Source organism: Cuculus canorus, chromosome 26 (assembly GCF_017976375.1).
Source record: "Cuculus canorus isolate bCucCan1 chromosome 26, bCucCan1.pri, whole genome shotgun sequence".
NCBI classification, from domain to species: domain Eukaryota; kingdom Metazoa; phylum Chordata; class Aves; order Cuculiformes; family Cuculidae; genus Cuculus; species Cuculus canorus.
The window spans coordinates 4,905,062-4,930,457 of NC_071426.1; the positions used below are offsets into that span (position 1 = coordinate 4,905,062).

At 57.3% G+C, this 25,396-nt stretch overlaps 4 protein-coding genes across 8 annotated transcripts; 3 read left to right on the top strand and 1 right to left on the bottom strand.

Annotated features, from left to right (window-relative positions):
• The first annotated feature begins 1,931 nt into the window (after positions 1-1,931).
• On the top strand, positions 1,932-10,623 carry TGFA (transforming growth factor alpha). 3 transcript variants are annotated; one of them, XM_054088922.1, is made up of 6 exons: positions 1,932-2,014; positions 6,611-6,664; positions 8,747-8,870; positions 9,424-9,573; positions 9,676-9,785; positions 9,870-10,621. In XM_054088922.1, exons 1-6 carry the CDS (start codon positions 1,981-1,983, stop codon positions 9,875-9,877), a joined length of 480 nt encoding a protein of 159 aa, XP_053944897.1. In that variant the 5' UTR covers positions 1,932-1,980; the 3' UTR covers positions 9,878-10,621. The 3 variants fall into 3 exon arrangements, with proteins under 3 accessions (XP_053944897.1, XP_053944898.1, XP_053944896.1); XM_054088923.1 differs by lacking the exon at positions 1,932-2,014 and adding an exon at positions 2,782-3,355 and having other exon boundaries at positions 9,870-10,622; XM_054088921.1 differs by lacking the exon at positions 1,932-2,014 and adding an exon at positions 3,365-3,535 and having other exon boundaries at positions 9,870-10,623.
• A 3,585-nt stretch (positions 10,624-14,208) lies between these two features.
• On the top strand, positions 14,209-15,968 carry FAM136A (family with sequence similarity 136 member A). The gene is made up of 3 exons (XM_009563018.2): positions 14,209-14,321; positions 15,455-15,595; positions 15,780-15,968. Exons 1-3 carry the CDS (start codon positions 14,235-14,237, stop codon positions 15,966-15,968), a joined length of 417 nt encoding a protein of 138 aa, XP_009561313.1. The 5' UTR covers positions 14,209-14,234.
• On the top strand, positions 15,891-18,757 carry SNRPG (small nuclear ribonucleoprotein polypeptide G). 3 transcript variants are annotated; one of them, XM_054088941.1, is made up of 4 exons: positions 15,891-16,004; positions 17,481-17,503; positions 18,199-18,323; positions 18,586-18,757. In XM_054088941.1, exons 2-4 carry the CDS (start codon positions 17,485-17,487, stop codon positions 18,634-18,636), a joined length of 195 nt encoding a protein of 64 aa, XP_053944916.1. In that variant the 5' UTR covers positions 15,891-16,004; positions 17,481-17,484; the 3' UTR covers positions 18,637-18,757. The 3 variants fall into 3 exon arrangements, with proteins under 3 accessions (XP_053944916.1, XP_053944915.1, XP_053944914.1); XM_054088940.1 differs by having other exon boundaries at positions 15,895-16,009; XM_054088939.1 differs by lacking the exon at positions 15,891-16,004 and adding an exon at positions 17,140-17,248.
• Positions 18,758-20,012: 1,255 nt separating this feature from the next.
• PCYOX1 (prenylcysteine oxidase 1) lies at positions 20,013-25,392 on the bottom strand. The gene is made up of 6 exons (XM_054049744.1): positions 25,238-25,392; positions 24,648-24,854; positions 23,387-23,561; positions 22,241-22,452; positions 21,839-21,991; positions 20,013-21,070 (listed from the first exon to the last, which is right to left on the bottom strand). The coding sequence occupies exons 1-6, from the start codon at positions 25,320-25,322 to the stop codon at positions 20,412-20,414; spliced, it is 1,491 nt and encodes a 496-aa protein (XP_053905719.1). The 5' UTR covers positions 25,323-25,392; the 3' UTR covers positions 20,013-20,411.
• Between the last annotated feature and the right edge of the window lie 4 nt (positions 25,393-25,396).

Genomic DNA, 25,396 nt, shown 5'->3' on the forward strand with positions numbered 1-25,396 from the left:
GGTCCCCGTGGGTATGTGTTCCCCCCCATTCCCATGCAGCGTTCCTTCTCCCAAAGGGAACCTGGGCTCGGCCCTAAGGATTGAGGGATGACAAAGGCTGGGATCAGCGAGGGGCAAGGAAGGGGCGTAGGCGCTCAGGCAGCAGCCACTGGAGGAACACGCCTGTGGTCAGTGAAGCAATCGGGGAGCCTGACCCAGTGATGCACAGAGGGGTGGAAAGGGGGAAGAAGGGGGGGTCGCTGCTGCTGCTGGCCCCCAGCCTCCAGGTGCCAAAGGGGGAATGTTGGGTCTCAGTGGAGGCCAGGACCTCCATGGGGGAGTCCTAATTTCAGCCTCAGGGTCAGGGAAGTCAGGGTTTCCTGAGACACCCGTGGGGGTCCCTGAGACTCCCATGAAGCAATAGGGAGGGGTATCCCATAGACCTCGGGGGGGGGGGGGAGGGGAGTGTCCCATTGACCTCAATGGAGCAGGAGGAGTGAATTGTTCCCCATCTGACCTCCGTGTGGTGGGAGCTGAGGGGTCCCCATAGACACCTGAGGGGCAGGAGGGGGAAAGGGGGGGTCCCTGTAGGCACCCCTGGGGGAGGCATTCCCCACTGACACCAGTGAGGCAGGTGCCCATAGAGCCCATGGGGAAGGAGTGAGGGGGGGGATCTCCACAGACACCTGAGGGGGCGGGAGGTTCCCCACAGACCCCAATGGGGCAGGATGAGGGGGGGGCGGTCCAACATAGCCATGTAGAGGTGGTCCCCATTGACTCCTGGGGTTCCCCATAGACACGGGGGGGGGTCTCCATTGACACCAGTGAGGCAGGAGGGGGTGTCCCCTATAGACACCTGTTGGGGGGGGTGGGCCCCACAGACCCCAATGGGGCAGGTTGGGCGCGGTCCCCCATAGCCATGTAGGGGTGGTCCCCATTGATTCCTGGGGTTCCCCATAGACACAGCGGGGGGGTCTCCATTGACACCAGTGGGGCAGGAGTGGGGGGGCGGTCCCCTATAGCCATGTAGAGGTGGTCCCCATTGATTCCTGGGGTTCCCCATAGACACAGCGGGGGGGTCTCCATTGACACCAGTGGGGCAGGAGTGGGGGGGGCGGTCCCCTATAGCCATGTAGAGGTGGTCCCCATTGACTCCTGGGGTTCCCCACAAACACGAGGGGGTCTCCCCACAAACACGAGGGGGTCTCCATTGACACCAGCAGGGCAGGAGGGGGTGTCCCCCATAGACCCCAATGGGGCAGGATGGGGGGGGTGGTCCCCATTGACTCCTGGGGTTCCCCACACACACGGAGTGGACTCCATTGACACCAGTGGGGCAGGAGGGGGTGTCCCCCATTGACACCAGTGGGGGTGGGGTGGCATGGGCCCCACAGACCCCAGTGGGGCAGGACGGGGAGGCAGGTGCCCATAGAGCCCATGGGGAAGGAGTGGGGGGGGATCCCCACAGACACCTGAGGGGGTGGGAGGTTCCCCACAGACCCCAGTGGGGCAGGACGGGGGGGTGGTCCCCCATAGCCATGTAGAGGTGGTCCCCATTGACTACAGGGTTCCCCATAGACACAGCAGGAGGGTCTCCATGGACACCAGCGGGGCAGGAGGGGGTGTCCCCCATAGACACCTGTTGGGGGGGGCCCTCCACAGACCCCAGTGGGGCAGGATGGGGGGGGCGGTCCCCCATAGCCATGTAGAGTTGGTCCTCATTGACTCCTGGGGTTCCCCACAAACACGGGGGGTGTCTCCATAGACACCAACGGGGCAGGAGGGGGTGTCCCCCATTGACCCCTGGGGGGGGTGGTGGCCCCACAGACCCCAGCGGGGCAGCAGGGGGTCCCCACACCCCCCCGGGCCCTCTCGCACTGCCTCCGGCCCGGCCCCGCCCTCGCCCATTTCCGCCCCGCTCCCCGCCCGGCCGGGCCGCCCCCTCCCGCCTCCCCGCCCGCCTCCCCCGGCCCTGCCGGCTCCCCCGGCCCCACCGACAGCATGCCGGGCGAGGCGGCGGCCGCGCTGGCCGTGGGTAGGTGCGGGGAACCGGGAGACCCCATCCCCGGGTACCCCCATCCTCGGGTACCCCCATCCCCGCGTACCCCCGTCCCTGCGTACCCCCAGCCCCGGTGACTTCTTCCCCTGGGTACCCTGTACCTGGGTACAGCCCATCCCTATGTGTCGCCCATCCCCGGGTACCCTCCTCTCCCCGTGGCTTCTTGCCCCGATAGACCCCCTACTCTGGGTACCCCCCTACCCCAGTACCCCCGTGCCCTGGTTACCCCATTTGCCCGGTGCCCCCATCCCTGGGCACCCCATACCCCGGTATCCCCACCCCTGGGTATCCCCATCCCTAGGTACCTGTATCTCCGGGGTACCCTGCTTCCCTGGTACCCCTATCCACTGGGTACTCCACTTTCCCAGTACCCCCATCCCCTAGTGACCCCGTCCTGCAGGTACCCTCTTCCCTGGGTACCCCCTACCCCCACGTACTCCCCATCTCTGGGTACCCCCCTACCTTTAGTATCCACATTTCCCATTACCCCCATCCCTTGGGTACCCCCTACTCTGGTACCCCTCTGGCCCACTACCCCCTTCCCCCAGGTACCAACCTTCCTGGGTTCCTCACTCCTCCAATACCCCCATTTCTGGATACCCCCATCCCTAGGTACCCTCCTCCACCAGTGACCCCCATCCCCCGGTACCCCCCTCCTCGCCTGTCTGCCCCTCTACCCTGGTACCCCCATCCCCTCATAACCCTCTCCTGCAGGTACCCCCCTCTCCCAGTGATCCCTTCCCCAGATGCCTCCTTCCCGGGGGTTCCTATTTCCCAGTACCCTTATCCACTGGGTACCCCCTACCCTGCTACACCCATCCCCTGATGACTCCCTCCCCTGGTTTCCCCTCTTTCTCCAGGTATCCCATTTCCCTGTACCCCCATTTCCCAGTACCCCAATCCCCTAAGTCCCCCTTTCCTCCAGTGCCCTGCTACCTTGAGTACATCTCTACCCTGCTACCCTCCTCTCCAGGTCCCTCCCTCCTCCAAACACTCCCTATTTCACCGTCCTGCACCCCAACTGGCATCTCTGGAGGGGGCTGCTCCCCGACCGCCCCAGGGATGGGTTCGGGTGGGCAGCAATGGGGGTTCTGCTCCCCCAAACTTCCTCAGCACCCCGAGCATCCAGCCCCAGCATCCTGAAATAGGTTTATTTTTCAGGGTAGAGGGGCTGGTGCTCACAGGGAGGGGGTGTAGGGTTGGGAAGCGGTCACTTGTTGCTCCGTAAATCCTCCAAACCCCTTTGGCTTCGGTCCCTGCCGAAGTTATTTGCTTAAACCACTCCTCGCCTGTGGGAATGCGCCTTCGCCACAACTTGTGAGTACAGCCTCGGCGGGAGAACGAGCCCTCCAGTCTCGTTCATTTACTTTAGGGTAGCGTTAATTAGCCAGAGCGTGGTGCTGGGTTGGCAATTAAAAGGAGACGTTAATCTCATGCTCCTTTTGCTAGGGAAAGGGATGAGGTGGTGGCAAGTGGGGACAGGAGACAAACATGCAGGTACGTGGGGCTGGATGCGGGTGATGCTGCGTGTGGGACGGGATGGATCCCGATTTGGTGACTATGGAAGTGGGAGAGCGCACATTTGTGATGTGGTTGCTCCTTGCCTGGATATGTGTGATGCTGAGGGGCCAGGGAACGCGCCCCCAGCAGTGCTGGCTGCAGCTTGGTTGCAGTTTTGCTGCAACCCTCCCTCTCCTCTCGAGGGAGGAGAGTTGTGCGTTCCCTGCCTGTGGCTCCCGCAGCACCGGGGCTCTGCTGCTCCTCGCCGCAGCTCCGTGGTTGAGCTGAGGTTGCCTGGGACGAGGCAGCACCAACCTGGTGCGCAAGGGGCTCTTGGCAGCTCTCAGGGTCAGGAAGCAAGTGGGTCTTGGTCCCCCTCCGGCTTTTCTCTCCAGCGCTTCCTCTGGCTCTGGCATGGCCATGCCGAAATGCCTCCTCACTTCACATCCCTCGGGTGGGAGGCTGGCTCGGGGGTCAGTTACTCGGGTACATCTTCACCAAGCACCCCACAGGCATGAGGCTGCCTTGGGGGTCGGTTAGTCTGGCACATCTCCTCCACCAAGCACCCCTCAAGCAGGAAGCCCCCTTGGGGATTGGTTACTCCAGCAGCCGTTACCCTTCCCCACCTCATCCAGCAGCTCCCACCAGCTCGGTTTGGCAATGCCCACATCCCCTCTGCTCCCCGCTGGTGTGGCTTTGAACCTCTCCATCCCTGGTGGTTGCCCACCTCGTGGGCTGAGCTGTGGGTTTCCCACCTGGCCAGGCTCCCTGCTCTTCCCAGTTCCTCTCCAGGGGTGATGGCTGCTCCCAGCATCCAGTCTGGGTTGGGTCCAAGCTTCCACGGTGCCACAGATGCTGTGTGGGGAGAAGAGCTCTTTATAAACCACATCAAAGCAGCAGATTGAGGCAAAAGGGGAATGTCCTCCAGCTTGATGCCTGTGCACCTGATGGCTGCCCAGGGCTGAACTGCAAAGCTGAGGGGAAAAATCCAAGCCAAGCAGATTAGGAGGGAAAACTTTGGGCAAGGAACAAACTCTGATGATAACTGTGAGCTCCTCATGAAGAGCATTACAAATTGCTTAGGGTGAGAGCGATTGAGCCCTTTGCTGGTCAAGAAGTGGAGGCTGGTGATTAATGTCGTGTTGGAGTTGTTATGGGTGTGTTTGTCAGCAAGTTGAGGGGTTTGGGGGTCCATCAACAAGTTGAGGGGTCTTCTGCTGTGAGGGTGAGTTCAGGGAGGCTTTGCTGACTGGGGGTGATGGCAAGGAGGCCTTCCTAAATCCAAGGAGCCAGGGGATGGGGATGGTGGCAGCAGCCTGGCTGGCATGGCCAAGCACCTACTTTGACATAAAACTGGAGTTGTTGATGCAGGATTTGATCTTTCAGGTTTGGGGAGAGGAAAAAGCCAAAAATGGGACTGGGGTGGAGTTGCCAAAAGCGAGCGCCTGCAGTGGCTCAGGGCTGCTGCCAGGTGTAGCCCTGCTCTCAAGGGTCTCGGTTTGGCCAGACACTGATGCTCCATGTCTCCATAAGGTGTTTGGCTCAGCCAGGGCTGCCCGGTGTCCTCACACCAGCTCTCTGGGAGCTTACCAGAGTCCTCGGCTGGCATCAGAGATGGAAAGTGGTTGGCGAGGGGAAGTGGAGCTGTGACCAAGGATGAGGCAATTGCACAGAGTGAGCCGGGCTGCTTCCTCAGCCAGGCTCCTCCAGCTGAAGTGGCTTTAACTCAAGCTGGGTTATACCTGTTGGTGGGGAGAAACAGGGAAGAAGCACCACCAGAGTCCTGGCAGGACAAGCTGGAATGCCGAAGGGGATGATACAACCACTCTGTGACACAGGAATGAGCCATTTGTCAAATAACACATAGTTTCTTCGCCGTATGGAGGTGTGGGTATCAGCACGGGCAAAAGAGCGAAGCATCTTCCAACAATGAGCTACCAGCAGCAGCAGGACAGAAACCTGGGAGGAGATAAGACACCTCAAATTAAATCTCCACAGGAAGAAAATCCCTGGGGGTTGGCCAGGTCTGCAGCAGCACCAGGAAAGGTGTGACTAGGAGAAGCTGAAATGAGGGAGGCTGCTGCGCTAACTACAGCTGCTGGTCACTGTGTGGTTTGCTGGATGCAAACCCCAAGAGTTGATGCTCGGCTTGGTCTCCTGCCTATTGCCTTTCTGTGTGATTTGATTAAACCCATGCAAGAAATTAGGTCAAACCCAGTGTAGGGGCTGCCAGCCTCATCTCGCTTCACAACCCGGGGACGAGCTGCCCTGGTAAAGCCTCTTAGTTGGTGAGGGGGGTCTCCAGACCCCTCTGTCTCCCTTCTCTTTTGTTCTGAGCTTGCATGGACCTCCAGCATCCCTGTGCTGAGGGCTGCGTGGTTTTTTTCTGCCTACACAGGGTATTTCTGCCTGCACCAGACCAGCTGTGCCTGGGCATTTTGCACAGGGGAGCTCACACCACAAAGGTGGAGCCTGCAGATTTGCAGGGATCAGAGCAGCACTTGTAGCTCAGGCAGTGTTTGCAGGCAGGGAGAAGGCAGGGCTGGTGAGGCCGTTGCAGCACCTGAGCTTGCAGCAAAGCTGGATCCAGTCCCGCTTTATGGACACAGACCGGAGGAGCTGGTGGGAGGACACAGGGTGGGCTGACAGGGGATGCTGTGCAAGCAGGCAGCTGTAGGATGAGCAAGCACGTGCCTAGCGTACATAGAATCATCATCACAGACTCGTTTGAGTGGGAAAATAACTCAAAGCCCATCCAATTCCATCCCCCTGCCATGGGCAGGGACACCTCCCACTGGATCCAGTTGCTCAAAGCCCCATCCAGCCTGGCCTTGAACACCACCAGGGACGGGGCAGCCACCACTTGTCTGGGCAACCAGAGAAACATGCAAATAACAGCTTCGTTTCAGGCTTTAAAACACCCTAGCAAACACTGTTGCATTTTTCCCTTTTAAGGAACCTTATAAATCTTTGAGTGATTTTGGGTAAAACCCACCCAGAGGTGTCAGCCAACTCTCCTGGCTTGCAGGACGCATGATCCAGCTGACCCCTCTCTCTCTGACCTCTCCCCAGGTGTCCTGCTTGCCATGTGCCATGCGCTGGAGAACACAACGGCAGCCCAGAGTGGTGAGTTTGGCCACGGGGCAAAGCCTGGGGTGTGCAATCCTGGGGTGTTTGTGGGGCAGCCACATCGCCACTGTGCCAAGGAACAGAAGCAAAGCATGGGCGCAGGGGAACCACCCTCATCCATGTGTGTGCTGGATGAGCTGGAGGGATGCTCCTGCATCCCACCCTCCTCCCTAGGGGCTAATGGGTTCCCAGGTGGGATCCTGACCCACAGGTGCTTAATTCCTAAGGGAAAACTGGGAAATGGGGATCTGCAGCAGGTATTTCCCATGCACCTTGTTTAGGGAGGCAAATCCCAACGTGCAGGGAAGTTTGGTCTTATTAACTGTGCTGCAGCTCCCACGGGGAGGCTGCTGGTGCCTGACGCCAGCTCGCAGAGGCACCAAGCTGGTCGCGCTCGATAAATCGCCTCATTCATAAATGCGGCACAATGGGCTGCGACAGCCAAGAGCCCTTCACTTACCCCAGCGCAGCGGCTTTGCTGTCAGTCAGGATGTGCAGGCTGCAGGAAGGGAGGGAAAAAAACTCCTTTTGGGGCTGGAAAATGGGATGGTTCACCAGCATCAGTTGGGAAGTGTTAACGGAAACAGCGCTGCTGCAGCACTGGGAGACTTCGGAGCAAAACCCTGTGTGGGGCAGGCACCAGCACTGCTGAGGATGCTCACAGCCCCTCTCCCGATGGATCCATGCCCAACCAAAGGGGCTGGAGGGAAGGGGTCCAAGAGGTGACAACACGTTGGGGACAGGGTCCGTGCAGGCGGCGGCAGCACAGGACTGTGGCTGCAATGTGGTGAGCAGCTGCGAGCACACCAGGGCTTAATGCAAGCCAGGAGGCCCTGGGAGCCGACACTGGATCTGGGGACATGCTGCCGGTGGGGACAAAGGGATGCGCTACCCTGCAAAGGGCTGCAAAGCCAGCACATAGAATCATGGAGTGGTTTGGGTTGGAAGGGACCTTAAAGCCCATCCAGTTTCATCCCCCTGCTGTGGGCAGGGACACCTCCTACTGGATCAGGTCACTCCAAGCCCCATCCAACCTGGCCTTGAACATTCAGGGATGGGGCAGCCACCACTGCTCTGGGCAACCTGTTCCAGGGCCTCCCCACCCTCACAGCGAAACATTCCTTCCTAAGATCTCACCTTAATCTCCCCTCTTGCAGCAGAAAACCGTTGTTCCTCATAACAGCATGACTGTTGCCACCAGGCTGGAGGGCTCGGAGCCCGGGCCAGGGGGACACAGCAGGCACTGGCAGCAGGGACGTTTGCAGCTCTGTTTGGGGCTCAGCTTCAAGGGTTAAAACCCCCAAAAGGGTTATTTTTGTGGGAGTATCGAGGCCTAGATTTCACCTCTGGCCGCGCTCTCCATGCTAATTTCCAGCAGTGATGCAGATGGTGATGGCATTTCTCACCACAAAGACCAGATCCCAGTTCCTGACACCCCAAGGATGCTGCCACCAGCTCCGGCACCTCCAAACCTCCCATCCCCAACCTCCCACCACCAGAGGTAGAGTCATTGGGTGACTGCTCTGGCACATCTCTGCTGAGTCTGCCCTACTCCATCTTCCCTCATTTTGCCTCCCTGAAGACCCGGAAGCATTTGGCAGACATGGGTTTAATTACCTTGGCCTGCCATAAATTCACGGCAACAGGAACTTGAGGTGGCTTTGAAACGACAGCAATCGGATGTGCTTTATACCCGGGCTAATCCAAAAGCAGGATATTTGTTTTCCGTCTCGGCTGTGGAGGATAATTCAAAGCAGTGCAGGGTGTAATGGAAAACAGCATCTCGGCAAAGCCACCAGAGTGGGGCTGCAGCCGGCTCCACTGTTACTTAACTCTCTCCTCCTCCATTTTAAGCTTTAAGCTCTTTAGGAAATTCCTCCAGTGCCAGTGAGGCTTATTTTCGGCACTGGTTTAAGGAAGACCTTGGGTGGTCCTGGCTCGATGTGGCTGCTGGACCCTAAAATAACTACATCCAGGCCTAAAACTCAGCTGCTGACTTGCTGTTGGCAGCACCAGGGTGGCTGCTGGCCCCCAATGTGCCCTCCAAATGCCATTTTTCTCCTTTGTTTTTGCTCCCAGCTCCAGGCCCACCGGTGGCGGCAGCAGTGAGATCCCACTTCAATGACTGTCCCGACTCTCACAGCCAGTTCTGCTTCCACGGCACCTGCCGGTTCCTGGTCCAGGAGGACAAACCAGCATGTGTGTAAGTGCCGGGAAAACAACTCCTGCGATTCAAATCATTGTCTCCCCTTGGCTTACCCAGGGGAATCCCCAAAAAGTAGAGCTGAGCCCATTTTGGCAGATGCCATAGTCTGGGGATAAAGCTCTTCCCCCTCGCAGCTCTTTTAGGTGAAGCTCTTCCCCCTCCTCACTCCTGGGGATGGAGCTCTTCCCCTTCCATTTTCCTTGGGACAACGCCCTTTCCCGGTCCTGGGGACAACGTCCTTAAGTCTTCCCCACTCCTTGGGACAGTGTCCTTAATCGTCTCCACTCCTTGGGATGACGTTCTTTGCCCTTTCTGCTTCTTGGGACGATGTTCTTCTTCCTTCTCACTCTTTAGGACAATGTTCTTCACCCTCCCTTCACCTTCAGGTGATGTTCTTCATCCTCCTCTCTCCTTGGGATGATGCCCTTGCCCTTTCCTGTTCTTGGGATGATGCTCCAGATTCTTTTCTCCCTCCCTGCTCTTTGGGTGATTCTCTCCTTGCCCCTGGGACTGATTCTGATGCCTTTCCCATCGTCTGCCTATGGTGTAGGTGCCACTCGGGGTATGTGGGGACGCGGTGTGAGCACGCTGACCTCCTAGCCGTGGTGGCTGCCAACCAGAAGAAGCAGACGATCACTGCCTTGGTGGTGGTGTCGGTGGTGGCCTCAGTGCTGCTTATCAGCGCGTGCCTGCTCATACAGTAAGTACACTGGGCCGTGGGGCTCAGCACCCCTTCCCAGCCCATTTGGGGCAGGATGCGGCCCCAGGAGCCCCCACCCATCCCTTCCCTGCTTCCTTACAGCTGCTGCCAGCTGCGGAAGCGATGCCAGTGGTGCCGAACACCTGGTGGCGGCCAAGAAAAGCCGGGAGGGCTCCTGAAAAGTGGTACCTCCTGCTGCCACACGGAGACGGGTAAGGGAATCGGGGGGCACCACAGCACGATGCCGGCTGCCAGCATTCCCGGAGTGTAACCGCATCCCATCCCCTTCCCCACAGGGGTCTGACAGAGCCGGGGGTCCCACCACCGCTCCCCACCCAGGACACCCGCGCCAGGGACCAGCGCAGCCTCTCTCCTCTGGTTTTGGTCTTTTTTATTTGTTTGGTTTTCCCTTTTTTTTGCCTTTATTCCTTTCCACCACGGAAAAACAGCAGGAGACGGGCTCAGCAGCACCATCAGTGTGCCAGCAAAGCATCGCCCCCGCCGCAGAGCCAGACCCCAGCCCAGCAAAGCGCAACTGGGTTGGGGTTTTTTTTGTTTTGTTTTTTTTTCCTTAGGTTTTGGGGTTATTTTTCTCCAATTCTATTTTTTTTTCCGAAGCCAGAACCTCCTCCCCCACCCCTTGCAGGATGGGGCTTTATTTTTCTATCGAGACAAAAGTGCCGGCGAACTCTTTGCCGCAGCATCCACACGGACCGCGCTCACTCTGGGGACAGATAGGACTTTTTTATTAATAATAAAATGAACCTTAATCCTAGGAAACCTCCTCAAACCGGTGCTCTAACCTCCCGGTACAGCATTAATCCTTTCCGTAGTCTTGATCATAACCAGCCCAAAGCTTATTTTTGTTTGGTTTGGTTTGGTTTATTTTGTTCAAGTCCTGGTTACTCTCATGTCTTCTGTATATGTTGCACTGAAAGTTAATATTTAATGTTTTAATTTATTTTGTCTGGTTAAATTAATTTTTGATTTCTATAATATGTTATTGTGATCAACTGTTCTTTTTTTTTCCCTTAATATCTGGATTATAGTTATTTAAGTGATATAAAGGACACTTTTTTCAGAAAATTCATCTCTCGAGGCTTTTTTTTTGGTGGGGACATTGGCAGTGAACTTGTTAGGTCTCATGGTTGTTTGCAGAATTGATACCGCAGTGATGGGCTCAGCCCCGTTTTCCTGTGTTTCCAGCCCGAACTGTGAAGCGAATGGGAATGGATGGATGGATGGATGGATGGATGGATGGATGGATGGGGAGGTGCAGCGGGTGCGTGCTGTGCGTGGGGGGGTGTGCGCACACCCTTTCCTCTGCACACCCACTGCCAGCACAGCTGGTGCGCAGGTGCCGGAGCAGATCTGGCTTCTCCAGCGCTGAGGGAGCAGGGCAGGCAGCACTGATGTTCCCCATGCACAGAGCTCACAGAATCATAGCATGGTTTAGGTTGGAAGGGACCTCAAAACCCACCCAGTTCCAACCCCCTGCCATGGGCAGAGACACCTCCCACTGGATCAGGGGCTCCAAGCCCCATCCAACCTGGCCTGGAACACCTCCAGGGATGGGGCAGCCACCACTGCTCTGGGCAACCTGGGCCAGGGCCTCCCCACCCTCATTGTGAAGAACTTCCTCCTGATGTCTAATCTAAATCTTCCTTCCAATTTAAAGCTATTCCCCCTCATCCTGTCATTCCATGGCCTTGTAAAAAGTCCCCTTCCCAGCTTTCCTGCAGCCCCTTTCAGCACTGGCAGCTGCTCTAATCTCTCCCCACAGCCTTCTCTTCTCCAGACTGAACAACCCCAACTCTCTCAGCCTATCCTCCTATGGGAGATGCTCCAGCCCTCAGATCATCTCTGTGGCCTCATCTGGACTCACTCCAACGGTTCCATATCCTTCTTACGTCGAGGACTCCAGAACTGGACACAGAGACTCCAGGTGGGATCTCACAAGAGCAGAGTAAAGTGGCAGAATCCCCTCCTTCACCTGATGGCCATGCTTCTTTGGATGCAGTCTAGGACACCATTGGCCTTCTGGGTTGCGAGTGCGCATTTTCAGCTCACATCAAGATTTTCATCAATCTCATCCTGCTCTGTGAGCCCCACTCCATGGGCTCAGCACCCCCTCCCAGCCTGGCCTCAGTGGGCCTGACTGGGAAATGGAGTAAGACTTTATCAACGACCTGGATGAAGGTATTGAGTGCACCCTTTGCAAGTTTGCAGATGACACTAAGCTGGGAGGAAGTGTGGATCTGCTGGAGGGTAGGGAGGCTCCAAAGGGAACTGATAGTCTGGACCAATGGGCTGAGGCCAATGGCTTCAGGTTCAACAAGGCCAAATGCCGGGTCCTGCACTTGGGGCACAACAACCCTATGCAGCGCTACAGACTGGGGGAAGAGTGGCTGGAGAGCTGCACGGAGGAGAAGGACCTGGGGGTGATGGTTGACAGCGACTGACCATGAGCCAGCAGTGTGCCCAGGGGGCCAAGAAGGCCAACGGCATCTTGGCTTGGATCAGAAATGGGGTCACCAGCAGGGCCAGGGAGGGGATTCTCCCTCTGTACTCGGCACTGGGGAGACCGCACCTTGAGTCCTGTGTTCAGTTCTGGGCCCCTGACCACGAGAAGGATGTTGAGGCTCTGGAGTGTGTCCAGAGAAGAGCAACGAAGCTGGTGAGGGGCTGGAGAACAAGTCTTATGAGGAGCGGCTGAGAGAGCTGGGGTTGTTTAGCCTGGAGAAGAGGAGGCTGAGGGGAGACCTTATTGCTCTCTACAACTCCCTGAAAGGAGGTTGTGGAGAGGAGGGAGCTGGGCTCTTCTCCCCAGTGACAGGGGACAGGACAAGAGGGAATGGCCTGAAGCTCCGTCAGGGGAGGGTCAGACTGGATATCAGGAGAAAAATTTTCACAGAAAGAGTCATCGGGCACTGGCAGAGGCTGCCCAGGGAGGGGGTGGAGTCCCCATCCCTGGAGGTATTTAAAAGACCCATAGACGAGGTGCTCAGGGACATGGTTTAGTGGCAGATAGGAATGGTTGGACTTGGTGATCCAAGAGGTCTTTTCCAACCTGCTGATTCTAGCATTCTAAGATGGGTGCAGGATCCATCCTCGGGGGAACAGTGGGGGAGTTGCTACAAAGCACTGCTGGCCTTCCCCAACCTTACCATGCAGTGTTGCAGTGTAACGCAAGTATTGCATCACGCCACTGCGTTGCATTGTGGTGAAGGTGTTGCAGGGCAGTGTTGTGTTGCATCAAAGTGCAGGCATTGCACTGCAGTGTGGGCATTGCATTTCCATGCAGTGTAGCATCCTAGTGCAAACGCTGCATTACAGCGCGGGCATTGCATTTCCATGCACTGTTGCATCCTGGTGCAAACGCTGCATTACAGCGTGGGCATTGCATCATGGTGCAAACGTTGCATTTCCATGAAGAGCTGCACTGTGCCGCAGGCATTACATCGCACTCTCGTGCTGCATTGTGGTGCAGGCAGGGCAGAGCAACACGGTGTTGCATTTCAGCGCCGGGTTTGCATCATGGTACAAGCGCACGCATGGCATCACAGTGCATGGCATTGCATTTCCATCCAGTGTTGCACTGTGATGCAGCACTCTGCTGTGTTGCATCGTGGTGTGGGCATTGCAGGGCAGCACCATGTTGCATCGCAGTGCAGGGACTGCATTATGGTGCGAGTGCCGGGTTGTGCTGCAGACATTGCGTTGCAGTGGGGGCTTTGCATTTCCACGCAGTGGTGCAAACACGGAGTCAGCAATGTGCACTCCCAACCCAGAAACCCACCCATGTCCTGGCTGCGTCCAAAGCAGTGGAACCAGCAGGGCAAGAGAGGGGATTCTGCCCTTCTGCTCTGCTGAGATCTTACCTGGAGCCCTGTGTTCAGTTCTGGAGTCATCAACGTAAGGACATGGATCTGTTCAAGTGAGTCCAGAGGAAGCCACAGAGATGATCCGAGAGCTGAAGCACCTCCTGTAGGAGAACAGGCTGAGAGAGTTGTGGTTGTTCAGCCTGGAGAAGACCTTAGGGCAGCTTCCAGTACTGAAAGGAGCTCCAGGAAAGCTGGAGTGCAGAGATAGGACGAGGGGGAATGGTTTTAAGCTGAAAGAGGGAAGACTGAGATGGGATCTCAGGAAGAAATGTTTTGCTGTGAGGGTGGGGAGGCCCTGGCCCAGGTTGCCCAGAGCAGTGGTGGCTGCCCCATCCCTGGAGGTGCTCAAGGCCAGGTTGGATGGGGCTTGGAGCAGCTGGACCAGGGGTGGAACTAAGGTGGGCTTTAAGGTCTCTTTCAACCCAAACCGTTGCAACCCAAACCAACCCTTCTTGCCCAAACCATTCTATGATCCTATGACACCTTCACAAAGCAGGGATTCCCATGGCACCCAGCATGGTCTTTCCCACCACGGTGATGCTCCGGGGTGTCCACTCGAGCTGCAAATGAGCCAGAGGACACGGCAGGAGCGGCAGTGATGGGATCGCCCTTGCATCCCTTGCCCTCATCCCCATTTTTAGCATCACCATCAAGAGTCTCCCCACCCCTTGCCCGCTCCCTGCAGACCCCCAGCCCTCCCCCAGGCTCGCTGCCCTTCGCGGGGCTCGGGGCGGGGGTATAGCCTGTCCCCTCCCCCGGTGCGGGCGGGTCCCGGCGATGGCGGAGGCGGCGCAGGGCCGGGTGCAGGCGGCGGTGGAGAGCGCCGTGCAGGCGCTGGAGCGGGAGCGGATCCGCGGGATGCAGGCACGGGAAAAGGGGGAGAGGGGGGGAGAGGCGGCCAGGAGCCGGGGAAGGGGGGGGGCAGGCAGGGGCTGCGGACCGCGGGGAAACGCTGCCACCCCGCCGCCTCCCTCCGCCGCCACGTGCCCGGCGAGAGCGCGGCTGCGCCTGCAGCGCGGGGACCGGCAGCCCCGAACCCCCCTGCAAGGCCTGAGCCGCCCCTGAAAGCCCTGAGCCCCCCCCGCAAGGCCCGAGCCCCCCCTGCAAGCCCTGAGTCCAACCTGCAAGCCCTGAGCCCCTCCTGCAAGCCCTGAGCCCCCCCCCGCAAGCTCTGAGTCCAACCTGCAAGCCCTGAGACCCCCTCTGCAAGCCCTGACCCCCCCTGCAAGCCCTGAGCCCCCCCCCCCCGCAAGCTCTGAGTCCAACCTGCAAGCCCTGAGACCCCCTCTGCAAGCCCTGACCCCCCCTGCAAGGCCTGAGCCCAACCTGCAAGCCCTCAGCCCCCCCCCCACCTTGTGCCTTGAGCAGGCCCTGTGCCCCCCAGTGCAAGCCCGGTGTGTCCCCCTTGCTCTGTGCTCCCCCGACACCCCTCCACCCTCTGCTCCTCCATGCCCTGTGCCCCCTCCGTGTCCCCCATGACCTGTGCCCCCTCACTGCGAGCCCTGTGTCCCTCCCATGCCATGGGCCCCTCCAACATGCCCCATGCTCCCTGTCCCCCCCATGCCCTGTGTCCCCCCCCGGTGCTCTGTCCTCCCCATAACCTCTGCTCCCCCCATGCTCCCTGTCCCCCCCATGCCCTGTGTCCCCCCATGCTCTGTCTCCCATGCCCTCTGCTCCCCTGTGTTGTCCTTGTGTGCCCTGTGCCTTCCATGCCCTGTGCTCCCAATGCCCCCCCCCACCTTGTGTCCCCGCATGCTTCCCTATGTCCCCCCCATGTCCTGTGTCCCCAATGTCCCCTGTGCTCCCCCCATGCCCTGTGCCCCCCTCTTTCCTGTGTTGCCCCCATGTCTTGTGCCCCCCTCCAGTCGCCTCAGGAAGCCTCACTCCACCCCTGGCTCGTGTCACATCCATGTCCTTGCAGGCTGCTCCCACAAACAGGGGGTGTCCTCACCCCACCAACGCCCCCCCCCCCCCCCCTCCCCTCCGTGTCCCCGCAGGGCACCATGTTCCGGTGCAGTGCGCGGTGCTGCGAGGATGCCGCAGCCTCCATGCAGCAGGTGCAGCGCTGCATCGAGCGGTGCCACATGCCCCTTGCCCAGGCCCAGGCCATCGTAACTGCCGAGTTGGAGCACTTCCAGGTGGGAACACACACACATATGTTGTGGGAGCGCAGGGGGAATGGGGGGAACACAGGATGTGGAGGGGCACAGGGCATGGGGGGACATAGGGGGGACACAGGGCATGGAGAGGACATGGGATATGGGGGGGCATAGGGCATGTGGGACACCCCAGGACCTGCTGACCCTCCCCGATGCTTCCCAGGACCGCCTGAGCCGCTGCACGCTGCATTGCAATGACAAAGCAAAGGATGCGCTGGAGGCAGGGGGCACAGAGGCACAGGTGCGGGACCAGCTCGATGCCTGTCTAGCTGCCTGCGGCGATGACCACCTCCGCCTTGTCCCCGTCATGGCCAAGAAGATGAAGGACAGCCTGGCCGCCATCCAGCAGTAGTTGGGGGGCACCGGGGCCCCCACGCGCTCATTAAAGGCGAGGTGCAGCGCTCCTGCCCCCCTGGGTGCTGCGGGGGGGGGTGTGTGGGGCTGCAGGGGGGCCCTTGCATCCGCAGGCGCTTGTGCAGGTGCAGGGTAGGAGGTGTCGGGGCGCTTGTGCACACGGTGTGGGGCAACGCATATGTGCACTGCACGTTGGGGATGTGCGCATATGCGTGCACAGCATAGGGCGGCCCCTTTGCATGTGCAAAGCACAGGGGGAGCCCCCTGTGTGCACACTATGGGGTGACCCCGTGTACATGCGTGCTGTGGGGCGACCCCTGCCTGTATGCATGCTGTTGGGTGTTCGGTGACCCCTGCACGTGTGTGCACGCTGTGAGGTGACCCCTATGCACGTACAATGCCTGGGGTGACCCCTGCACGTGTGTGCACGCTGTGAGGTGACCCCTATGCATGTGCAATGCCTGGGGTGACCCCTGCACATGTGTGCACGCTGTGAGGTGACCCCTATGCACGTGTGTGCACACTGTGAGGTGACCTCTATGCATGTGTGTGCACACTGTGAGGTGACCCCTATGCATGTGCAATGCCTGGGGTGACCCCTGCACATGTGTGCACACCGTGAGGTGACCCCTATGCACGTGTGTGCACACTGTGAGGTGACCTCTATGCATGTGTGTGCACACTGTGAGGTGACCCCTATGCATGTGCAATGCCCAGGGTGACCCCTGCACGTGTGTGCACACTGTGAGGTGACCCCTATGCATGTGCAATGCCCAGGGTGACCCCCACGCCTGCGCATCCTGCGGGGTGACCCCTGCACGTGTGCAATGTGTGTGTCAGGCATAGGCCGAGCCCCATGTGCAAAGCGCTGCTCGACCCCCGGGTGCCCACAGCGCGCGCAGCGCCAGGTGCACGTGGACCCCCGCGCATGCGCTGATTGGCTGCCGGGAAGGCGCGTGGGGCGCCGGGAAGAACGGAGGGGGTGGGGAAAAGGGAGTGAAGAGCGGCTCTCATTGGCTGCCAGGGGTGAGGTGACGTCAACGCGTGGCGAGCGGGACGCTGGGATGGTGGGGACGGGGTGGGCGGGGCCAGCGAGAGGCGTCCCCATTGGCTGCCGCGGGGCGGGGATTGGCTGTCGGAGGCTGGGTGGGAGGGGTGAGCGAGGCGCGTGCGCATTGGCTGCGGGCGGCGCTGTGACGTCAAAGCGCGGCGCGCGCGGTGGAGTGGGGGGAGCGCGCGGGACGCCATGAGCAAAGCACACCCGCCCGAGCTGAAGAAGTGAGAATGGTGACCGGGCCAGGGCCGCAAGCGCGATCGAGGGCTAAAGGGGTGCGGGGGAGCCGCGAGGGGGCGGTGGGAACGGCCCCACGATGCCCGGGCTTCTCCGCCCGCGGCCTGGCCTGCACCGCGGAGGCCGCTGCCGTGGCGGCTCGGGGTCTGGGGGGGGTGTTTGTGTCTCTCTTTTGTCCCCTGCCCGGTGCTGACCCCCCGCGTCGCTTTCTCGTTGCAGGTTCATGGACAAGAAGCTGTCATGTGAGTGCTCGGCCGTCTTCCCCTCCTGCCCCCCCCCCCGACGCCTTTCCCTGCTCCTCCTTCTCCACAGCCGCCTCCCCCTGCTGCCACCCCCACTTGCTGTCCCCTATTTGCCCCCTACCTTTCTCTGCTTCCCCTTGCTCCCCTGCTCCCTCTCCTGCTGTCCCTCTCCCCTACAGCTGCCTCCCCCAGCTGCCCACCTCTATCTCCTGCTCCCTCCCCCACAGCCACCTTCCTCTGCCCCTACTTGGTCCCCTGCTGTTCCCCTTCTCCTCCCATGTCCTCTCCTCCCCTGGTCCCCTTCTCTTGTTGCCCTGTCCTTCCCTGGCTGCCTACCCCTACTCCTCAGCTTCCCTCGCCGAGTTTTCCACCCCTAGTCTATCCTCCTGCAGCAAGGATCCAGGGAATGCCAGCTGCCCAGGCTGGCACTGCTGCCCAGCAGCAACCAGACCACCCACAGTAGGCTTTGACTAATTTCAGGCTTCGAACTCCGTTAATTAGCATCATTATTAATTTAAAATTCACACAACTAAACTCTTAGGATAGTCTTTTCTCACTGCGTTGGTTGTGATGCTCAAAATGCTTAACTAAAAAAACCTCTCTCCCTATTTCCCTGCTTGATTTCTGAGCTGTGGTTCAGGCGAGAGGACGTTGAGTGCCACTCCCTTTGTTCAACCCTACCCCATTTCTTGCAGTGAAACTGAATGGCGGCCGACATGTCCAGGGGATCCTGCGGGGCTTCGATCCCTTCATGAACCTCGTCATCGATGAGTGTGTGGAGATGGCACCGGGAGGACAGCAGAACAACATTGGCATGGTGGTGAGGGCGACTGGGCACAGCAGGGGCCTGTAAAACCAAATTAATTTTAAGAAGTGGTCTTTCCTGCCAGAGCACAGAACAATCAGTGGGGCTTGAGAGCTAAGTTCAATTAGGATTTAGCACTGGGGGGGGGGAATTAAGGTCTATTTTTGGCACAGCATGAGCTTTTTAGGGGAATAAATTTTAAGAGGGGGCCTGTGGTGCCACAGAATGGGGAGACCACGGTTTATTTCTCACTGCCTGCTTGAATTCCAACTCCTAGGTCATACGAGGAAATAGCATCATCATGCTGGAAGCCTTGGAACGAGTATAGCACCGGAGAAACCAGCCATGACCACACCTATCCCGCTTGTTTTCTTTACTCCTGCTGCAAAGCACCCCCCCGTGTAAACTTACTGATTTTTGTTAAATACATTTTGTAATGGTTGACATAACCGGTGTGAGTCGTGCTTGCTTTTCAGGGTAACAGGATGCTGGTTCCTCAGCCAAGTGTGGGGTTCATTCTGCTCTTAATACCTTTAAAACTCTGGGAAGGCCTTTGGGAGCCTTAATTTCTTGGAGAGGATATTAAATTGCTAGTTTTGGTGTCTTTCCTCTTAGTGTCTTGTAAAGAAGAAGCTATTGGGCTGTGTTGTGTTTGGTCACTGCTTGTTGGTTCTTAATTCCCCGCACAGAGGTAAAATTCTCTGCAAAGGGTATTTGTGCCAAGCTGGGCTGCTTAAAAGTAGAGATTTTCTTTAGAAATAAAGGGGTTTTTTTACTCCCACATCATGGTGTTGTGGTGCAGGAACCAAAGCCTGTGGGGGCTGAACTGGATGGAAGAAGCCTTTGGAGTGGGAGCCAGGGAGATGTTAGCCTTTTTGGGGTTTGGTTTTGTGAGGAAAAGAGCTTCCTTACAGGCCCTGAGTACAGAGATGGTCTTTTTTTTGTTGTCATTTTCAATATAAAAATTGCCAAGTGCTTTCTCAAGCACTGCTGAGGAGGAAGAACACGGCAAATGCTCTCTCAAGGACCTGAGGGAAGGGCAGGAAGATGTGTCAGGGAGGGTTAGGTTGGATATTAGAAAAAGGTTCTTCCCGTAAAGGGTTGTGAAGCACGGGAACAGCTTCCCGGGGAAGCAGTTGCGGTGCCAAGCCTGACAATATTCCAGAAGAATTTGGACAAGGCCCTCAGCCCCACAGTGTGAATGTTGGGGTTGTCCTGTGCAGGGACAGGAGTTGGACTCTATGATCCTTGTGGGTCCCTTCCAACTCAGGACATTCTAGGATTCAAGGACACGGTGCCAGCTTTCTTCCCAATCAGTGCATTCATTTATTTCTAATGACAATACTTGGGAAGGGTTGAGGTGTCACAGCATTATTAGACACAGGCAAGGGATGCAGTAACTCTCATTAAAAGGGCTTTTACCAACCCAAACCTAGCGGTACCTGGCAGTAACTAAATTAACACTTTGAAACCTTGCCCAAGCAAAGGACATTAGTGGTTTTCCTTAGTTTCCACCCATTTTTGCTGTTCCCAGCAGCCCAGTCCCCCACCTGTAGGTTACAGTACTTGGTTTGAAGGCAAATTAAGTGCCCAGCCCAAACTTCCACTACACCAATCCCACCCCGAGAAGTAAGCTACTCTACACCTTTCAGAAGACAGTGGAGGCAGAAAGTTTTACAGTCAAAAAGTTGATTTTTTTTTTTTTTTTTTTGTTTCTTCCCCCAGCCTGAAACACTTCCAGAGAAGGAAAGCGACATCTGTGGGTTAATCACAGTGACGCAGATCCTGAATTTAGTAGACTCTTTACCATGGAGGGCACTTTTGGGGTCACTATGGCATTTAAAACTCTACTTTTGCATAGGAGTAGCTTGAGAAGCTTGCTTGAGGAAGGTCTAGATGCCTCAGGGAAGTTTCCTCTGCCTTTCCACCACTGTTGTAGCCAACTGGCTTGCTGAGTTGGCTGGGTGTCTCTTCCTTACGAGCAAAGCAGAGTTCCTCATTCATTAGTGTTAATTATGGCTAAACAGCTGCAGCAAATGATTCGTTTCCAGAGGTTGTAGTGTAGGTCCTCCCACGAGGATCCGGCTGTCAGCTCCATGTGGCTCAAAGCTCCGTTTTCAGCTTCTCGTGCAAATCTTCCTGGTCAATCCTGTCAGCGATCCCGTACCACTGGTGGTAAGCAAGCAGGGCGGCATTTTTGGCTGCAATGGCGCTCATCTCCATGGCACTCGCTGCCCGCTCAATGCCATTCAGGTAGTAGACTCGGTCATGGAGGATGATGGGAGGGCATTTTTCCGGGGGGCTGTAGTGGGGATACGCCAACCATGTCTTCACCGTAACAGAGTCATAGGAGGAGAACAGCAAGTGAAGCTGCTCCTTGGTGAGTACCTCCTTGGAGAACACCTTCCAGACGGCTGATTGCAAGGGCAGCTTCCCTTCAGCACTGACGTCTTCCACGGGAGACACCACCTCAATGCTGTTGATGAACAGTTTGGGATTCTCTGTAGTGAAGATGGCACCAAGACTGAAGGCAGAGGGGTCCTGGTAACCAAAGAAGGAGGCATTTAATCGTCCATGGACTAAGGTTGTGACAGTCTGGTGGTAATTATTTGGGAACTCTGGGACAGGAGGGTCAAAATTCTTGAAGGTGATGTTGGCCATTTTGCGGCCCAGCGGAGCAGCAATGATGACGATGTCGTACGTATCTGCCGTTAGTCCAGATGAAGTGTTGTAAGTGACCTGGTAGAGCTTCACCGGGTCTCCTGGGGAAAAGAGCTCAGTTATTGCGCGCTACAGATGGAAGGAATCCCCCTTGCCCTGCTGACAGAGCCTTTAAAGCACCAGCCCACCTGGGCTAATCGCGCCTTGTGAAGCTGAAAGAGCTTTAGAAACTGAGAGAGGGCTTTGAACTGAGGCTTTGAGCACAGTTTTTACTGGGTTCAGTTTTGGGCCACTCACTACAAGGGGCTGGAGTGCACCTGGAGAAGGGAATGGAGCAGAGGAAGGGGTTCTGAGGGCCCTGGGGCTGTTTAGTCTGGAGGAGGCTGACAGGACACCTCATCACTCTCTACAGCTTCTGAGAAGGAGGTTGTGGTGAGGTGGGTGCTGGGCTTTGCCCTCAGGTAACAAGGGATAAGATAGGAGGAAATGTCCTCAAGTTGTGCCAGAGGAGGTTTAGATGGCATATTGGGAATAATTTCTTTACTGAAAGAGTGGTGAAGCATTAGACCAGGCTGCCCGGGACATTGGTGAAGTCTCCATCCCCGGAGGTGTTCAAAAAGCACATAGATGTGGCACCGGGGACATGGTTTAGTAGGCACTGTGGGGTTGGGCTGATGGTTGGACTGGATGAGCTTAGAGGTCTTTTCCAACCTTAATGATCCTATAAAAGACTAAGGAAGACCCTGTGTGTTCCTTTGGTCTGCCAAGAGCTGCAGATAAGTGGTCATGGAGACCAACACTGATCTCCAGCTGCTGGAGCATGCCCTTCCCTTCCCCTCCCCTCCGAAGGGAACACAAACCCAACTCACCTGTGCGTGTGGGTCTGATTTTTGGCTCTATAGACAGAACCATGCCAGGGATCACTTCAGCTTTGGAGGAGGAGAGAAGGCCAGTGCAGACGAGTTTGTTCCCCCCTTTTATGGACCAAAGGCCGGATTCCACCGCTGCCAGAGACGTAGCACCTACAAGGAAACCACGGTTCTTAGAGGGGTTTGTTTGGCTGCGTTCCATAGGTGAGCACTTGAAACAAAGTGGAAAATTGTGCAGGAAAACATATCCCTTTGGGACACAGTTTGATGAAGGCAATGGCTCAGAGGTCATGTTGGCCAGCAAGTTGTTGCAGCACAGGAAGTGCCAGCCCTGGAAGCAGGAATCCCAGCACCCATGGAGAGCACGAGGTCCATGGGATGGACACCCTATGGAAGACTCACCTACAAAAGCATTGATGTTGACACCTTGCCCGTAATTCACTCTCATGACTGGGCAAACTACCTCCTTGATGAACTTATGGGAGAAGCCGGCTCTCTGCATGGCTTCATCGATGGTTTGGTTCAGCATTTGGGTGAAGTCATTCCCTCCCAGGGCGTGAAGCAGGCGCTCGTTACTGCTGAAGGCATAATCATGCGTCTGGTAGCGGTAGATCCTGGAACCAGAGACAAGAAATAGAGGTTCAGTCACTGTTCATTGTCCGTGTTGCCCTCGGAAGCTGTGGAGGCTCCCACAGTGCAGCTCCTGAGACACACAGCCCTTCATGGGAGTGGAAGGACTTGTCCTTTCAGCCAAGCCCCGGCCTAAGTGGCGCACACCTAAGCAGAGCTGAATCTTCATTAGTCAACTTTACAGTGTTTTCAAGAAAGGAAGGACACGGAGCTGCTGAAGCGAGTGCAGAGGAGACCATGAAGCTGATCCAAGAGCTGGAGCACCTCCTGTACGAGGACAAGCTGAGAGACTTGGGGTTGTTCATCCTGGAGGAGAGAAGGCTGCGGGGAGATCTTTGAGCAGCTTCTAGTACTGAAAGGGGCTCCAGGAAAGCTGAGGCAGGGCTCTTGATCAAGGAGTGCAGGGTCAGGACAAGGTGGAGTAATTTTCATCAAAAAGAGGGAAAATTGGAAGTGAGATCTTGGGGAAAAAATGTTTTTCTACAAGGGTGGGGAGGCCCTGGCCCAGGTTGCCCAGAGCAGTGGTGGCTGCCCCATCCCTGCAAGGGTTCAAGGCCAGGTTGGATGGGGCTTGGAGCCCCTGATCCAGTGGGAGGTGTCCCTGCCCATGACAGTGGGGTGGAACTGGATGGGCTTTGAGGTCCTTTCCAACAATTTAAGGATCTCTCCTAACAGAAGCGCAAGTTACAAATTTGATTCTCTTTGGCAGCCAGGTGCTCATCCTACACCCATCATGTACATCCGCCACAGCCTCTTTTTTTTGAAGACGACAGCACTGATCTCAACATTTGCCCTTGGAGAAATGATTGCCAATGGAAAGAGGGGAAACAAAGACTCCTTTCTCATTGGCCATGGGATGATTTCACGCATTTTTACAACCTGGCAGGTGGTTTTACACCCATGCAGAGCCCAACGTACCGCATGAACTTGTCCAGTATGTCCTCCACCCACATGTACATGCGCAGGGGGTTGAGCCCGTAGTGCCAGAGTAGTTTGAGGAGGTTGATGAGATACCAGCTGCTCTCCTCGAACACAAACTCTTCCCCGTTATAAACACCCATGAGGGTGCTGTGCACTGGGGCAACTGAGAGGCCTTGAGGAGAGGGTGAAAAAAGGTAAATTTAAGGAAAGGGAGAACTTGCATCGAGCTGAACTAAATTACACCTTGATTTTAACTTCCCTTTAATACGGGTGAGCAATTAAAGACTGAATCCCCAAGGCATGGAAAGGGGAAATAGCTCTGGGCCAGGAGCCCAGGTCGTTACAGGCAGGAATTTTTGGACCCTTATGGCAGGATCAATGCATCACCCATGGTTGGGGGTGCATTTTCATCAGGATGTGGGTCTGCTTTTCCCAGAGGGGTGGGTGGAGAGGATAGTGGGGATGAATACGGGAGAGAAATGGGGGGGGGCATAGTGGGGATGCATACAGAATGATATGGGTGGAGAGACAGAAGGGAGGATATTGGAGAGGGAAGGGGGAATACGGGCCGTGGGAAAGTATATTGGAGGTGGGGGAGATAGCAGGGAGAGACATAGGATGTGGGGTGGGATATAGGAGGTGAGGGATAGTGGGAAGGGATACGGGAGTAGGGATAGAGGGGGGATATAGGAGGGGGAGCCAGTGGGAAAAGCTATTGGGATAGTGGGGAAGAACATGGGGGACAGCAGGGAGGGATATAGGAGGGGATAGTGGGGAGAGGGAGAGATAATGGAGAGACAATGAGGAAGGGATGTGAGAGGCTGGAGACAGCAGAAATGGAAGGATATGGGGGGAGAAAGTAGGGAGGGATGTGGGGGATAGTAGGGAAGGGATACAGGATGAATAGAGATGTGGGGAGGGAAATGAGGAGGGAATGGGGGAAGGACAGTGAGGGGAATAGTGCTCTTTATGGGAGTGTCCCCACATCAGAGCGGGTGGATTGGACCCAGAGCACCCCTTGGGGGAGTTGGGTTTCGAGCAGGGGGGTGGGTTTGGAGTGTGGGGATGCCGAGGGGAGTTGGGTTTGGGGTAGGGGGTGGTTTTGGGGTGTAGGGATGCCGGGGTGGGGGTTGGTTTTGGGGTAGGGGAGTGTGGAGAAGCCAGGGTGGTTGGTTTTGAGGTGTCTGGGGTGGTTGTTTTTGAGGTGTCTGGGGTGGTTTCAGGGCACGTGGATGCCAAGAGAGGTGTCTGAGCTTACCCAACTCCTTGACGAAGTGCTTCATGTGCAGGTTGAGGGGGTGCAGGACGGATCCCCCCGCCTCGTAGCTGCCCCCCTCCACCTGCAGCGTCGCCAGGCGCCCTCCCAGCACCCCGCGCTCCAGCACGTGCAGCCGCACACCTGTCCCGAACCTCTGCCGCAGGAAGAACGCGGTGGCCGCTCCGCCGATCCCGCCGCCCACCACGGCTGTGTGGGGACCGGGCATCAGCGCCCCCGGCAACGCAACCCCTCAGCATCCTCCCCCCCTCAGTATCCTCCCCCCCCTCAGCATCCTCCCCTCCTCACGGCTACAAGAACCGGGATATCAGTGCCTACAGCATACCCCCAATCCCCCCCCAAAGTTTCTCTCTCCACCTAATTTCTCTCACCCATAATTCTCCTCACTTTCCCCCTCATTTCCTCGCCCTCAAGCTTCCCAGCTCCCCAGAGGTGTCCCTCCCCAAAGGTGTCCCTCCCCAGTTTCGCCTCCCCTTTTCCCCCCAGTTGCTCCTCTACTTCCCTCCCAGGTTCTCCCCCCAGTTCTTCTCTCCCTACGACTACGCTGTCAGCGCTGCCCGCGCCACCCGCACCGATGCTGCCGGGTCGGTCGCGCTGGGCATGGCCGGGCCCGGTCACGGTCAACAGCAGCAGCAGCAGCGGGATGAGGGCCGCCATGGCGGGGCAGGGCGGGGCGGCCCAAGGACGGCGCGGCCGAAGGGCAGCGCGCGGCGGGTGGGCGAGCGCACGCA